At 29.7% G+C, this 16889-nt stretch overlaps 1 protein-coding gene across 3 annotated transcripts in view; it reads left to right on the forward strand.

Annotated features, from left to right (window-relative positions):
* Window positions 1–15128, forward strand: part of LOC139511251 (nuclear receptor subfamily 5 group A member 2-like) — a 32404-nt gene extending 17276 nt beyond the window's left edge. Inside the window, exons 1-7 of one of the 3 annotated variants that reach the window (XM_071297851.1) lie at window positions 1151–1446; window positions 3243–3371; window positions 3730–3870; window positions 4146–4810; window positions 7651–7755; window positions 8351–8504; window positions 9538–15128. In XM_071297851.1, the coding sequence (XP_071153952.1) occupies window positions 1335–1446; window positions 3243–3371; window positions 3730–3870; window positions 4146–4810; window positions 7651–7755; window positions 8351–8504; window positions 9538–9785 (1554 nt within the window). In that variant the 5' untranslated portion in view covers window positions 1151–1334 and the 3' untranslated portion in view covers window positions 9786–15128. Of the gene's footprint in view, window positions 1–1150; window positions 1447–2330; window positions 2458–3242; window positions 3372–3729; window positions 3871–4145; window positions 4811–7650; window positions 7756–8350; window positions 8505–9537 lie in introns of those variants that run through there. The other 2 variants (XM_071297853.1, XM_071297852.1) reach the window with 2 other exon arrangements.
* Window positions 15129–16889: the final 1761 nt, after the last annotated feature.

Below are 16889 nucleotides of genomic sequence, written 5' to 3' on the forward strand. Positions count from 1 at the left end.
CAATGAAACATCATACATTTTTCCAGAGCTAGCTTTGTCCGTGAGAGTTAAAACCTTATTTATTATAGTTACCAAAAGTAACGAAGCTGTTCAATATTACCGGTTTAATTTTAAGTTTAGAAAGTTAGAAGGAAAAATGAAAATTATCCAGGATCAACAGTTGTTTGTAAACATTGTAACAATGCTAATACCAAAGCATAGATTTTTGTTATTGTTTTACGTGTCCTCTCAGTATTCAGTTTCTATTGACTTTCTTATGTTTTCTTACAGTTAAGCAAATGTTTGTAGTAGTAGGTGGTAGACTTTGATGAACTTCAGACACCTTCATTGCGATAAATAATGCAACTTTTATATAGTGTCAATTGTTCACTTCCAGGCCTTTAATTTAAGTATTTAATCCATGATGCAATGGTAAAGTGGAATGGCAAAAGTTTCAGCTCCATGTAAAGTGCAATTTAACGTTTGAATGATGATTGCGTAGTAACCGACATGACCCTTATACTTCAGTTTTTTTTTCAATAAAGCTTTGAATTACCTTCATTTTAAAAATTCTGATATTCCAGATCTTTCTGGAATATTATTTCTTGTTTTTGTTGACTTTTGCATAGTCGTTCCTTAAGAGCCACTTGTAATATTTCTTAACCATGAAGTAGGCACTTCACTGTGCAGACGCTGGGGACACTGATTGAAATGTTTTTGGGTTGGGTTTTTTTAAGCTTTTTGTTTTGTTTTGCTAGCAGCAGCAGCAGCCTTTTTTGCTTTGCATCTCCGATCATTTTCAAAAGTTAAATAAAAAAGTTTAGTTAATCTAATACCAAGATTTTCCCTTTAAATTAAAAGTATGTATAGAATTAGTTACCGAGTTTTTTTTTCTTCTTCGGTGATTAGATTATTATATTATAATTGTACCTGCAGATAAATTTGCAGTTATAGTTGTCAATAAAGATCAATATTGCAATCTATCGTAACGGTTAAGTACCTTCTCGTACCTTGTTACACCTTTTGATTGGATATCCATAAACCTAAGCACTTCAATAATTCACCTTCCATTGTTCATGTCAAAATTAAAACATCTTATCAAAATATACATATTTCTTGATATAAAATGCTTAAATGCGACAAAATTTATTATTTTCGGTTTACTGACTAAGTTGTTTACTCTCACTGTCCAAATGTGTCCTACTTTCTGGACTGAGCATGCGCGTTGGTGTCTAGATCTATTTGTTCAGTACTAAAACCTCAGGTCGGATTACAGTTTACAGATGGATTGGTTTTTCTTTCCCAATATTTGGATGTCTTAATAACTAATTAAAATTTAATGAACGTTACTAAAAATGATTCAACATACGGAAAGACTTGATTTAGATATTTCGGCTCAAAATTCCTTATCGAATGGAGAAAATGGTGTTGAATCTGGCTCTACTAACGGGCCTCTCGACGTTGAAGGTAAGCAGGAATACAAATAATTGCGGCATCCTTATATGTTTTAATTTTTAGTTCAAATACTGTTTATTTCTATTAACTAATAGTTTTGGTATAAACATTTTGCTGTTTCATGAGTTGTCATTCAATTTTATTGGTTTTAAAACGGTTTTATCAGCGTCCAAATGTTCGCCGGCATAGATAAGTTTGACATGCGGTTTTCCGCGAGGTCCGCTAAGGGTTGAATCAGCTGATTGAAATTTATTTCGGAATCAGCATGACACATATGCAGATTTCATTTTTTTTTATGATTTTTTTTTTATTGAAGTTATTTTTGAAAACATTTCATATAAGAAAATACAGTTAAAAAAACATAATAAATAAAATTTGAATAGATGACATGAACATTCAAAATATTCAAACACAGAAAATTTCTAAAAGAATAATAATATTGGTCATGTTGGTTGGGGATACATTTCTGGAATTCGTTGATATTTAGCTTTTAATGAATATTTATGTAGAATCTTTGATATTTTTACTCATGATTAGTGTTTATTAAAAGAATTGTATAATTTGTCGTTCATAGTTTATGACATCATTTGATCTGTTGAATTGACTAATCTTCTGTGTATTAGAACAAACTTTGACATTTTTAACAGTCTGAAATGAATCTCGTTTACAGTTTGTGGCATTGACGGTCTCTTGGTTATTTTATTTGTTTTGATTGTAGGTTAAATATAGCCCTTTAACTCTGAAATTGATCACTATTCCGATTAGATATATTTTCAAACCAACCTTTAAATAAATCTTATGCACCATTCTTTTTATTTAAAGTATTTCTTTTAAAAACAGGTCTATTGAAATGTTGGCATTATATTGGTATACAATTTTGAATTATTTCCCTTGAGTGCAACTCTTAAAAATTGAAGGTGCCCTAATTATGCACTAAAATGGATGCTGTCATTATTTTGATGAGATGAAAAACTCAATATTTCATCAAAATGGATGAAACAGAGGAGCCAGTTAATTTGAAAAGTTAGTAGAAACGATACAGAATTGCTTTTACAGTTGCGTTTATCATAGATAACCTCTCCGTGAAACCCCAATGTGCTGTTTACACAAAGTAGTTCAGAGGTCGTGCCCTATGTTGGTTGTTCGAGAGTACAATAACCCCGATAAAATAAATATTTAAACTTTCAACAAGTTTTTAATTATGTATTTTCTGTTGGTTTAATAAAATTCTTTTCATATCACACTGTAAGCCAGTACGGAAAATATTGTTCTTTCACTGTTTTTGCATCAAGCTGAATTTTAAACATGTTAAAAATAAAAGTACAGATAAATTCTACCACTAAATCTTTGTTCATTATGGGTTTCAGTAGTCCATTAAATGGACCACGTGAAATGGACATTTTGCACATCTCATGATCTGTTATTCCTGTTCTCCAATGGAGAACTTCAAATGTTTTCCTTATTACATGTATCAACATTTTAAGTGACTTATTTCCATACAAAGTCAAAGGTCTGAAATCACTTCAAATGGTAATTTGGAGGTTGTCTTATATATGCTGTCAGATGTTATGGGAGCTTTCACATGATAGGAAGCCTATACAGACTTATTATTTTAACTGGTAATGTTTAGTTGCTGTTTTGATTTATTTATTTACGTTCAGTTAACACATCCACTGTAGTAAGTGTATGCATATCCTCTAGATCTGACATCTGGATGACCAATTTCACTCCCCCATTGAATCTATGATTTCACACAAAATGTGAGTGTGATTGATAATTATAATGAGATAAACTTTTGTTATTTTTAGCTTCATCCTCTAGTAATGACATGCAGTACTCTGGTGACCTGAAGTTTGGATGGGATGAGCTCTGTCCAGTCTGTGGTGACAAGGTCTCTGGATACCACTACGGTCTACTCACATGTGAAAGCTGTAAAGGTAAATATATTACTGGCAGACTTACAACTCCCATTTCTCTTTGACTGAGTTAAGTGTTAGAATGAAATAGATATTTTGGTACATGAAATTGACATAAACTGTACAGGTAAAAATGTACATCAATATACACCTAATGACACATGTGACACAAGAATTAAATCTCTCAATTAGTTTTTAATTGAGCAGTCTTTGATATCCCTACTTTTTTTCTGTTATTGTACAAATTGTTCACATATTAAAATGAAGTCATGGAAGTAAGAAATGTTAAAATGGGAATTTTTCAAAACAAACAAAAATTGTAACCAAACTTGTCTATATGCGGTTCATTTATTTACATATAAACTTTTAACATTTTCAGGTTTCTTTAAACGAACAGTTCAAAATAAAAAGGTGTACTCCTGTGTGGATAATAGATCATGTCTAATCGACAAAGCACAGAGAAAGAGATGTCCTTTTTGTAGATTTCAAAAATGTTTGAATGTTGGTATGAAATTAGAAGGTAAGTTTTGAAACAATTACATCACTTCAATACAATGTGAAAAATAAATGCTTACGCACTTTTAATAAATAAGTCCTATATATATGTTGTGTATTCAAAGGTAAACAGACTTCAGACATGTTGAAAGAAAATTAGAAGACATTCCTCATTGTTCCTAAATGTACATGAAATGCTAAAGAAAAAACTATTTGATAGGTTTTTAATGTTTTAATATAATTATTAACTTCCTTGAGTGATTTTACGAATTTGTATATTAAATTGAAAATATTTTTCAGCTGTAAGGGCAGACAGGATGAGAGGTGGAAGGAACAAATTTGGCCCAATGTATAAACGAGACAGAGCACTCAAGCAACAAGCCGTTAGACAACAGCAACAGATGCTGGCACAATGCCAAATACGACTACAGAATGGGATGACAAGCCCAGATGAGGATATTAAACCAGACCCAGCAATGTTACAACATATTTCTCAAATGGTCTCAAACAGCATGGGATATAACAGCTCAAACATGTCCGGCATGCCATCACCTTCCATGCCTGATTCTCCTAACTCTGACATCAGCTGTGTGTCCTCCTCCCAGCCATCACCCATTACGTCACACCCACAATCACCATACACCATGACCCAGAACTTCCATCCACCTTCGATGATGCATGACCCCAGGAACCATTACTCCATGCCATCATATCAATATCATCACCAGATGGCACCACCTGTTATACCAATTGTGCCTCAGACTATTATAAATATGAAAGCAAATATGACTGATGAAATGGAAATCAAACATAAACTATTATCATTTCTTCATAATGCATTTGGTGCTGAAGATATTCTTAGTCAGCCAATCAAATTATTGCAGATGATTTGTAAACTGTCAGATCAGCTACTATTTCTAATGGTGGAGTGGGCCAGGACTTCTACTTATTTTAAAGAACTTAAGGTTAGTATACATTTAAATCAGGGCCATACAGGCATACATGTACATTTAAATCATGGCCATACAGGCATACATGTACATTTAAATCATGGCCATACAGGCATACATTTTGTACATGTACATGTGAAGGTGGATTCAATTTAGGTTTATACTTTAATATTCTTAAGCTAGATTACTTCAAACATTTGTATGTAGATGTACAACTGCAAGAGTGTCTATTAAATTGTAAACAAATATACAATGCACATGTATATTACTGTTGATAATCAGCTATAATTGGTGCATTTTGCATAAGGAATCAGATCTAGTCTCATACTGATTACTTCAACTTACTTCTTTGTAATGTGTGCATATATTTGAATAAAAAGAATTCAGGGGATACGATACAGTTACAGGGGAGGTAATGACGTTGCTAACGTAAAATGTTATTTTCGCGACGTCAAACTACGACATATCTGGAAAAGATGCATTTTTCGACTATTTTTTATCATTCAAACTGATTTAATTTGAAAACGAGTGCATGGACCCCTATTTTTTAAAACGATATTTTGTTTCATTTTGCAGGGAGATTATGTGGACCAAATTTTATAAAACTAAATAGAGGAACTTTTTAAATTTTGATAAATGTACAGCAAAAAAATTCGATTTTTCTTAATTCATGACCATTTGATAAATATGAGTTATTTCTGAATAAAAAATGGATATTTTTTTAGGATACTTATAAAAAACAAAAATTAAAAATTATCTAACAAAAAACAATTTGTGTTTATCTTTTAAAACAAAAAAGTTATGGCTTTCTTTCGACAGAGAAAATACGGCCACAAATACGAATTTTGAGCACATATATATACAAAATTTTGACCTCATTTAACTCAAAAAGTAGCAAATGAAGGTATATTTTTTATTACATATTTGATTTAAGCAGGCAAAAATTAGCTTATACAAATGTATGGAAATTTTCATCACACTGTAAATACAGGATCAAAACTGTATCGTATGCCCTTAAAGTGACATTGCAGTAAACATGATGAAATGTTGTGGAAGCAAACTTATCTGTTGATGTTAAAATGTAAGCGGACACTTCAGAATGTAATATGAACATATATTTACATAGAAGAAGAAGATAAACATGTATATAGAACATTTTATTTATTTGTTAATCCCATATCATGTGGATTTGATAGATGGCTAATATGGTATTAAAGAACTGTAGTAGTTAGCTCCTTAATTAAATACACACAAGTTTAAAACTGCTGATCAACTTTACCAAATGATAATGTACGATAATAATTAATAAAATATAAATATGCTGAAATAAAAAAAAATGTATGTCTGTTTGATTTTCACAATTAATTTTTTTTTTGGGGGGGGGGGTGGGGGGGGGGGAGGGAGGTCATTCATATACATCATTTTTATCAGATTTATTTGCAATAAAATTGACAAAAAGGAAGTAAATGATAACCATAACATTAGATTTTGAAAAAAGATTTGATGTGTAAATTATAGGATGTCTAATGTAAATTCAGATTATTCTCAATAAAAAAGTGTGATTTTTCTTGATAGAAAATTAAAGTTCCTTCCAGTGGAAGGCAGTGAAAACTTTATTTTCTATCAAGAAAAGAAAAATCACACTTTTTTCCACCCCCAATTTTTATTGCAATAAACAGGAAACAGACATATATATATGTTTTAGTACCCAATATGAAAAGAATGTTTGTCACAACACTTGCATCTTGCATGTCGTGTAAGAAAATTCCATCATTCACATGATGTACAGGGACTACTTACTGTGTAAAGAATACATTGTCATAAATTACAATTACATACATGTAATATTCATAAGTAGAAAAAAAACATTAAGTTATACAAGTAACTAAATAATTACATACTTTTTTGTAAACACAATGATGTGCTACATCAAAGTGCATGCAGACTCTAGGTGATAGATAAGATGTACAAGTAAATATAGCTATTAAGTACAACTGTACACAATGTACATGGGTAAAAGTACTAATAATATGTCTTCTTTTTTTTTTAAAGAACTTTAAATGCTCTATGGACTTTTTAATGGAAATGGTTGTTTTTAGTATAAATTAGAAATACACTTGTCACTGTCATGATTGAAGACAAATACAATGTACCATAAAAAAAAATATAGTTTTTGGGGAGTTCAGTGTATTTAAAATTCAAAAAAATCTGGACCTTTAGATTTGCATATCAATATGAATACACAAAATATTTGTCAAGCGTTTTTTTTCATACACATTTTGTACATGTACAAATGATGTATTGGTATGATTGCACACACTTTCTATTCACTCTATTCTACATACATGTAGCTGTAAGTAAAACTAGTTACATGTATATAGCTGTTCCTTGATTTAAATCTTGCATTGTCTCTAAAGCAAAACAAAAAGATTTCTAGAAACAGAATAACCATGAAGATTAGAAATAGAACGAATGACAACCTACATGTAGCATATCTCATGGAAGCAAACAAAATGAACGAACTAGTTGATGTCCTCATTTCATGTTTTATGCTGAACAGAAATTTCATTCAGAAATGGAAATTTGATGTGTTTAAAACATTTGTGTGTTGTTGACAGTTTGTGTGTTTATAATGTTTATGTACAAAAAAATGTAAATTTGTGTGATGTTGGCAGTTTGTCTACTTTGAAATCACAGTTAGAAACAGAAACTGTAAATTTTGTGATCCCTAAGCAGTATATAAGCAATATATAAACAAAACTGTAGTAGCCAGTTTGAATTTTCAGATCTGAACTCAACGTTTATTGTTCTTTCTGTATAATATCATAGTTTATTGAATGTGTTTATATTTTTAGGTTGAAGACCAAATGAAACTATTACAACACAGTTGGAGTGAGATTTTAATATTAGACTTTGTACATAGACTTGCTCATGATACATGGAGTGGGGAGGTATTAATGGTAAGTTCATTCTCAAAGCATGTTTTCAAAAAAAATTATTTAGTTTTTCCATATGGATTTTAATGTTGACGTGAACTGATTTACACCATTATAGAAGACTTTCTGAAATAGATAATCTGGATGAGACAATTTTAGTTAATGTGAAGTTTACCATTAAAAATGTTAAAAAGAGTAACATATGTACTGTGGTAACAATCAAACAGTTACGCTTTCTGAAGCTCATATAATGTTAACACTATGTATAAAATGTGACTAAATGAAAGAGATGGAATTGGTATTGATTTCAAAACATTTATAAAATTATTTTAAAAAGGTAAGGAATTAAAGGCAACAGTAATTTACCTTTATTCAAATCTCATAAATTCATTGAGAAGATACAAATCAGAGTAGAAAAACAAACAGAAATTGTATAAACTTCAAAAGAAGCTGAACTGGGTTTGTCAACAGGTTATATTATTAATTGATGAACAAGGACCAATTAAACATTACATCAAATACATGATACTCAAACGTTTGGATAATCCACTACAAAATTTTCCATATTTGGGAAATGGTCTGTATGGGACTGATTGTAGATCTTTTATTTCTATTTTAGGGAAATGGTCAGCGACTAAATATAGATTGTTTAGATAAACTAGGATTATCAGACTGTAAAGATAGGATAAGAGACATGGTACGAAAAATGAGAGAATTGAAAATTGATGTCAACGAATATCTTTGTCTGAAATACCTGATACTTCTTAACCCAGGTTAGTCTACCAGCTGACATTCTTTATACTATGAAATCTAACTTAATTTATTATGTTTATGAACAAAAAGATACATTGAAAAAAACATGGGGAAATACACATAGGACAAAATGCAAACAGTGCCTCTTTGTATGAGGATATCTTCAAGGACAATTCACCAACAGATCAATTTTTTTTAACTGCTAACTTGTTTTATCAAAACATGCAACATAATTTATCAAAACCAGGTATAACATTATCTCAATTGGAAGATTGCAACTAGAGAACACCAATTACCCCTTATAGTTATAAACTGGTATTCAACTGGTTTCCCATACATTTTTTTCATGAAATAGCCCTTAAGGAGGCTCACGGGTACAAAAATTTTGGCAAAAAATTAAACATTTGTTTTTTCATCATAAATTTAATTTATTACACTATTAGTTATAACTTTATGACAGGGTGCAAAATTCAACCAGAAAAATCGATTCGGTTTGGCCCCAGATGAATTTTTAAATGTTTATGTCAAAGCTCCAAATTATCTCCCTTTGGTGAAAAAATGCCATTTTTTTGGCTTTAAAATTGAAATATCTTTTTTAACTAATCGGTGACCTATACTTTTTATCCTTGTTTTCAAATAAGCTGTACATAAACTAAATATTAGTAAAATTTAAGCGATTTCTGTAATTTAGTTCTTTTTTTATTTCGATATTACCTTTATTTTCCATATTAGTTCAACAGAAAAAAAGGACATGTATGCTTCTTTCGGAGGCAGATTGTGAGCTTAAATGAACGGTGACCCCATTTTTGTATTTCATTTTTCTATTAAGGATATGATAAAGTTCATATATAAAAAAATATAGCGAAATATTATATTAGGGGGGGGAAATTATTTAGACCCGTGAGCCCCCTTAACACATTTATTTATGTACTTTTTGCCTTATAAGTATATTTCTATAAGAATATTTATATATGATGTTAAAGTTGTTTCCTTGAATGAAGTAAACATTAACAGAAATGAGAAGTAAATATTTTTATGATTATTTTATTTAAGATGTCCCTGGACTTGAAAACAGACAACATGTGGAGCAGTGCCAAGAAAATATCAATGCAGCATTAATGGAATACTGTATTAACTTTTATCCAAGTTTAAAAGACAAATTTGGCCAAGTGCTTCTACGGCTACCAGAAGTTAGGGTTATAAGTATTCGAGCAGAAGAATTTCTTTACTACAAGCATTTAAACAATGAAATTCCGGACCAGACTCTTTTGATAGAAATGCTCCATTCAAAGAAAAAATAGTGATAAATAAATATATATATATAAACTAGATTAACTTGTGCCATAGACAGGTGACTCTTTATAAAATCAGAATATTGGTTACCATGGTTATGGTAAGAAGCTCCGGCAGCAATATGTTCAGAGAATGAAACGTGTACTATGTACAACTGGTTTGTGCAGATGATGACCTCAGAATGAAATCTTTGCAATATTCATCTCAATTCATCTGTATTTTTCTGAAGTTAGAGCCTATTTGATATTCATGGCCAGTAGTCTGAGAAACGTAAAGGAGCTTTTCAATAATAAACAGGGATAAGGGATAGATTTTAGTTCAAATAGATTAAGCATTATTGTGAACTATTTACATATTTTCCAAAAGGTTATAGTTGTCCTGAATATGTCTGAAAACTTTGTGTTCAGTCTGAATTGTAAATTTCTTTTCTTTTTATATTGGTGTATAGCATTCTTTCTGTATAGTTTGTCACATGAAGTTTTTATACTGTTTCATGGTTTCCTCATACAGATCAGCTCAGGTTTTGACTTTTGATTTGACCTTGGTCAGAAAATGTTATATTTTTGTGAGAATGCTGAATTAGACAGGTCAAAAGACATATAACGTTTCCATTATTCATACATATATTGTTTATGATATATATGTATATTTTGTTATTGACGTGCATTTATGCATAAGATATTTCTTGCAAATGCATACAAATGGAATGAATATTCAGGGATGTAAATTTCCGTTTGTTGGTTATAAGCTTTCAAAATGTGTATATTCCCCCTCCTGAAAAGTTATTCAAATCAAATATTATACTTATAAAATCACATTTGTCTGTACATTTCAGATAATGCATTTTGTTGTGGTCTACCTCTTGTAATACAGCTCATAAAAATGTTTTTTTCTAAAAAAAAATAATTTAATGCAGTCTGAATTCTTATATAATTAAGAATAGGTGATTTTTTTTTATCAATATCAATTTGGGTTTTATTTTGGCAAGTATAAACAAAACACTCATTAAAGGTTCATGTACATGATGTATGACTATTAACATTTTCAGCTGAATATCAATAAAGTGAAAGAGGGATTGTCGTTTTGGTCAGTTCTTCACACATTTTGTCCTTTTCGGGGACTTATATTAAAAGTCCTTTTTAAAGAGATTTTTATTTATAACTTTAGTTTCCTGTTTTTCTTGAGTTTCCAGATGTTTGTTGTTCAATACTTGTTAATTTATATATATATGTTAAAGTCTTTTTTTAGAACGGACATGTGATTAATTCGGATATTTGTAAATATCAAAGTCAACATTGACATTATCTTTAGTGCTAATTTTACACGTGTCGCTCAAATGTGAGAAGAAGTCATGAAGTAAACAAAGTTATGATTCTAAAAATAGAAATATTTTACTTCTTTTACGGTGGATTCATTTTGTTTGAATATTAATAATGTGCCACCTTTCGGTTGCCTTTTTTAAAGAAATAACGTGATAACTTTGGATATTTCTAAATATCAGTCAACTTTGACATCATCTTTGAGAATATTTCACACGTGTCACATAAATGTGTGAAGAAGTAATGAAGTAAACAAAGTAATTATCCTAAAAATAGAAACATTTTACATCACATCCTGTAGATTGAAGAAGAAAAAAATCTATTCCTGATACTTGATTTCTAGGATTTGGCCAAGTTTACTTTCAACCCCTATAATGAAATCCTTGAAAATTAAAACCCTGTGTATAACACTGAGTCCACAGTAGTACAGAATTACACCAATCTATCCTGTTGATTGCTTTAAGATGAATTTGATCTAAGTCTTAGCCTACTCTTGAAATTTTTTTTGCAGATTTTGTTTGGAAAAATAATTACAAAAGGCAATACAGTTACTTTATAATGTTTTAAATCAATAATCATTGAAATTAAGTTCAGCTTTTAAAAATCTTTTCATTTTTTTTTTCATACAAAATTTTGCTCAAATATATTTTTTTTATGTGCAACAACAGTTTATGGAAATAAAACATCTTTTATTGATTTTTATGGTATTATGCATATGTCAAATGTAAATGTCTTCTTGACTTACTGACGATGAACTACCAATATGTAAATGGCAATATATGTACAGTACATATGTTTCAATTTAAACAAAGTTTAAGTTTGGGCTAGAAATGTTGAAGGTTAGGTGTCTATGAATACAAAAAATAAAGGAATATATATCTCATTAAAAGCAGTATTATCTAAGAATACCAAGTATAAAAATAAAATAGTTGCGCTGGTATTATTTTTTTAACTTTTTAAGTCAATGAAGTTTCTATATAGATATTATATTTCATAGTCATTGAGATTTTTAAATTGAAAGCAAGCAATACTTACCCTTATCTTAGGACATAATCATTGAAGAAATATTTTAGATTTGTGATGGATTTCGATTTTATTTTTTTTCATTTGAATATTAAAGATAAATGTACTATATATGGTACTTTAAAACAATGCATAGGTTTACCATGATGGTATTTAAGTTCTTTCAGGTTTTTTTATTCTTATTAAGATACAATTAATTTAAATACTCTACTGCTATGATACTTTCTATGCTCTCTGTTTGTTGTTCTTAAGAGGTCCACATGAACCTTTTTTCCCCTATTTTATTATGGGAATATTTATATGGCATGTGGAGAGAAAGTGACTTAATATATGAAGGTAGCAAATATCTTATTTGTCCATAGAAATGAAAAATTTTAACAGTAAAGACTTAAAAAAATTAATGTAAAATAATAATAAAAGAAAAAAAAAATATAATAGGTCTCATCAGTATCAATTTTAAAGAGAAGACTTAATTTAACAGATTTATTTTTTTACATGATCTAGCCACGTTTAAGGTGATATGTAAATCTGAATCGATAGTATTTTATTTGATGATGAATATCATGGAATAATTTAATTGTAAAGAAGGTCGTATGTTAATTTATTGTTACTGATTGAGTAGTTTTTCAATCAGTGCTATTTATTTAAAGGCGGAGAAAGTAAGGAAAATGTTCTTTCTCTTTTTAAGAAGACCCCTCTTAGTTCCAAACATCTGTAGCTATTATTAAATTTTCTTATTACATACATAAGTGCTGTTTCATTCTCTGTTTTCATTTTGATAAATATACCCATGTTATGGAATAGGGCAGCAATTTGTATTGCAAAATTATATGGGATGTTTTTCAGACAATCTTGGTGATTTACTTTCTGATGAACATAGAAAAGTGCTACATATTTTGTTAGTGCATCACAAATGTTATATTTTTAAGAGATATTTTTAATTTGTTCTATTGTTAATTATTTCTAAGAAAAGTGCTTTTTATCTTAGATTTTTATTTTTAGATAGCGTTTTAGCTTCATTTAAACTAATACAGAATAAGTACTAAAATCATGTTTATGAATTTTCCTGTGTAATTGATATTTATGATATATATATTTTTTGTGAATTTATAGCATTTCCTTGCTAATAAGGAATAATTGCATATAGATTCATTTTCAACATTATATTAAAGTTAAAATTTTAGAATTTCTCTTCATGATAATATAATAATGGTTATAAAAAATCTTGAAAATTGTGATCATTTAAAATGAATTAACACACAGGTTTTAAATTATTGAGCAAATAAGCTGATTGCAGATGCATAGATGAGGATGAAAATCATTTATTTCTCTAGTGTGCTGCTGTCTATGTATAATTTATGTTATTTATAATCGGAAAGTGCTTATTGTTTATTTATTATTCACTTGTGATCTCATACCTTCATAAATTGTGAAAAAGTGAATTTTTATCGAACCTTTCCATCTGTTATGATCAATTGTATATTTATATGAATATTCATGAAAAATAATAGTTCTGTGGAAAAGTAGACATTTAAAAGGACAAGTGACAGCACATAAAAACTTTCACAAATATAATAAGAATCCCACTCATTTTGAAACTTCTCAAAATATTTTTATGACAGTGCACTACACAGCCTTAAAAGATATCATTGTAGGTTTTTGATGACTTATGATAGGCACATGTTAAAAGGATTGACAAATCACAGTTTTTCTTCAAATAATACGAAATTATAATAAAAAAGTTATCAAATTAAAGCAGGCTTTAACAGCTAAGCATTTTAAGGTGAAACTAATTAGATTACAAAACATAAAAAGCAGTCTCATTTTCAAAAAAAAATATTTTTGTGTTACTCGTAGAAAAATACAATTGATCATATCAGATGTGTACTCATTGACTTGTTGTGATGTAGATGATGTAAATATTACAGTAACTAGTGCCATGTTTTTATGGGGTCATTACATTTTATATATATGTGTGTGTATGTATTACATTTTCTTGTTATTTTATAAGTATGATTGTTAAGAAGGTTTATGATGTAATTTTAGAAATGATGACATTTTTATGACACATCAGGTGTATTTTAGGTGTATTTATTATGAAAGTATCATTTAAGAGTTCACAAACATTTCAAGATTATAATGATTTAAGAATTTTATTACATATTATTTTTTTTGCATTATTTTACGTCTATTTCAATGTATATTCACACAATTAATTTGATATTATATGTTTTTGCCATCAACATGATAAAATAGACTTTTTTGAAGAGCATTTTGTCAGATCTCGCTTGTTTAAGGATGAAAGAAGAGTTCATTTATGATGTGAAACTGGCAGTTTTTGCAAGGATTTCAACTCTAAAAAATCTAAATATTCAAAGATCTAAGAAAAAAAATTTGTAGTTCAAGATTTTAGCAATTAAACCTAATAATTGTTGGCACTCTTTCATAAAATCAGTTTTTTCTTTTTAAAAAAATTATAGGATATCAAAACCTAGAAAAAAAAAAATAATTGCAATCATCTTCTAGTCACAAAAATTCTATGATGCAGAAATACTAAATAGCCTTTTTACTTTCAATTTAATGTTATTAATGGGATCTTAAAATTGTAGTACATATATTTTCTTATGACTAGATCCTTTTGATAAATATTTTTGCTGTGAAAAAGCAACTCATTCCATTTTTAAGTTTGTCTGTTTAATTAAAGTTGAAAGTTTTAAGCCAACAGCTCATCTACAAATGTATACAAATGAACAATTGTGATTGGTTAAATCAGATAATGTTAAAAGTTATGTTGTAAACAAGGGAGACAATTTGGCTTCATTCATTGAGAATTGTATATTGATAATAATATATATATTGTTGATTGTACTTTGACTGAGTCTTTAACAAGTAGAGAAATATTACTAATGTTTTCAGATGTAGCATTTATAATGTGTACATTCTCTTGTTAGACTTGTTAATCCAGAGATTCTCTGGAGAAATCTAAACAATAAAAGATAAAAATAAAAATACTGTTGTTTTGTTTTCATTAAGAACAAATATTTTGCATCCATTTAAGAGGTGTGTCATGATGTTGTTATGAAAGAATTTTACCACACACAAAAATCTTTAGAAGTGCATAGAGGTATACATTGTCTTTAGAATTCTGTACAAACGTAAAACCACAAAATCAAATCTCCTTGAAAATTTCATATTTCCTCAATCCTGGAAATAGGTAAACAAAAATTTAAACAGATTCCCAGTATAGATGTTTAAAGCACCTTTAATGTAAACTGTTAAGTAGTCAGGACATGGTCTAGAACAGCCATTTAGTATTATCATAAAGTAGTCAGGACATGGTCTAGAACAGCCATTTAGTATTATCATTAAGTAGTCAGGACATGGTCTAGAACAGCCATTTAGTATTATCATAAAGTAGTCAGGACATGGTCTAGAACAGCCATTTAGTATTATCATACTGGGGATTCATTTTGGTTTGATGGATACAAATGTTTGTGTGTTTCGTGAGTTCAGATGAATTCAAATGTTCAAGAATGAAAAATGTATGTAGGTTTTGTATGCAGTGACGGGTAAAACCACGAAATTTAATATCCACATAAATGCAAGTTTTTTTCAATCCACGAAAATAAATGAATTCACAGTATATCTGCATTTGTCACCCAATGAAGCTCACTCATTTGTCAGTCTGTGTTAGCCATTTAATAAATGACCTTGGCAGTTAGGAATCGGCAACAGTTGTGCAAGTAAGCTGTCTAAAACAACTTTATTCCTTTACAAAAATGTTAATTATAAGTAATGATGTCACATTCTGTGTTAATGTGACAGGATTCGTCATTGTCGTTTTTCTAATTGGAATTTAAGAACTTGGATGCCTTGTCATTGCTTATTGTCAGTTTTTCTAAAAATCATGGGTATATCCTTGTTTTGGCTGGGTAAATGAATCAAAACTTTTTAGCGAAAAATATTTGATTTGTGAAATGATATGCAATAAGACAGCATTTCCTAAAACTGAGAGTTTAAAATTAAAGATAAAAAAAACGAAAACCATACTTATACTATCGCTATCTGAAAAAACTACCCACAACTAACAATATTTAAGATACAATTTCTGCAAGGCCTCAAACAATGACAAAAACCCATACATTATAGTACTAAAAGCTATAAAAATTCCCAACATACAAACTTGCCTTATTGATTACTTAAAACTAAAAAAACAATGGAAACAATGGATCAATGGTTTGTGTAACCTCCAATGAGGGTAAAAGGAGATCAATGGTTTATGTAACCTCCATGAGGGTAAAAGGGGATCAATGGTTTGGGTAACCTCCAATGAGGGTATAAGGGGATCAATGGTTTGGGTAACCTCCAATGAGAGTAAAAGGGGATCAATGGTTTATGTAACCTCCATGAGGGTAAAAGGGGATCAATGGTTTGTGTAACCTCCAATGAGGGTAAAAGGGGATCAATGGTTTGTGTAACCTCCAATGAGGGTAAAAGGGGATCAATGGTTTGTGTAACCTCCAATGAGGGTAAAAGGGGATCAATGGTTTGGGTAAACTCCAATGCGGGTAAAAGGGGATCAATGGTTTGTGTAACCTCCAACGAGTGTAAAAGGGGATCAATGGTTTGTGTAACCTCCAATGAGGGTAAAAGGGGATCAATGGTTTGTGTAACCTCCAATGAGGGTAAAAGGGGATCAATGGTTTGTGTAACCTCCAATGAGGCTAAAAAGGGATCAATGGAATGAGGCTAAAAAGGGATCAATGGTTT

Source organism: Mytilus edulis, chromosome 2 (genome assembly GCF_963676685.1).
Source record: "Mytilus edulis chromosome 2, xbMytEdul2.2, whole genome shotgun sequence".
NCBI classification, from domain to species: domain Eukaryota; kingdom Metazoa; phylum Mollusca; class Bivalvia; order Mytilida; family Mytilidae; genus Mytilus; species Mytilus edulis.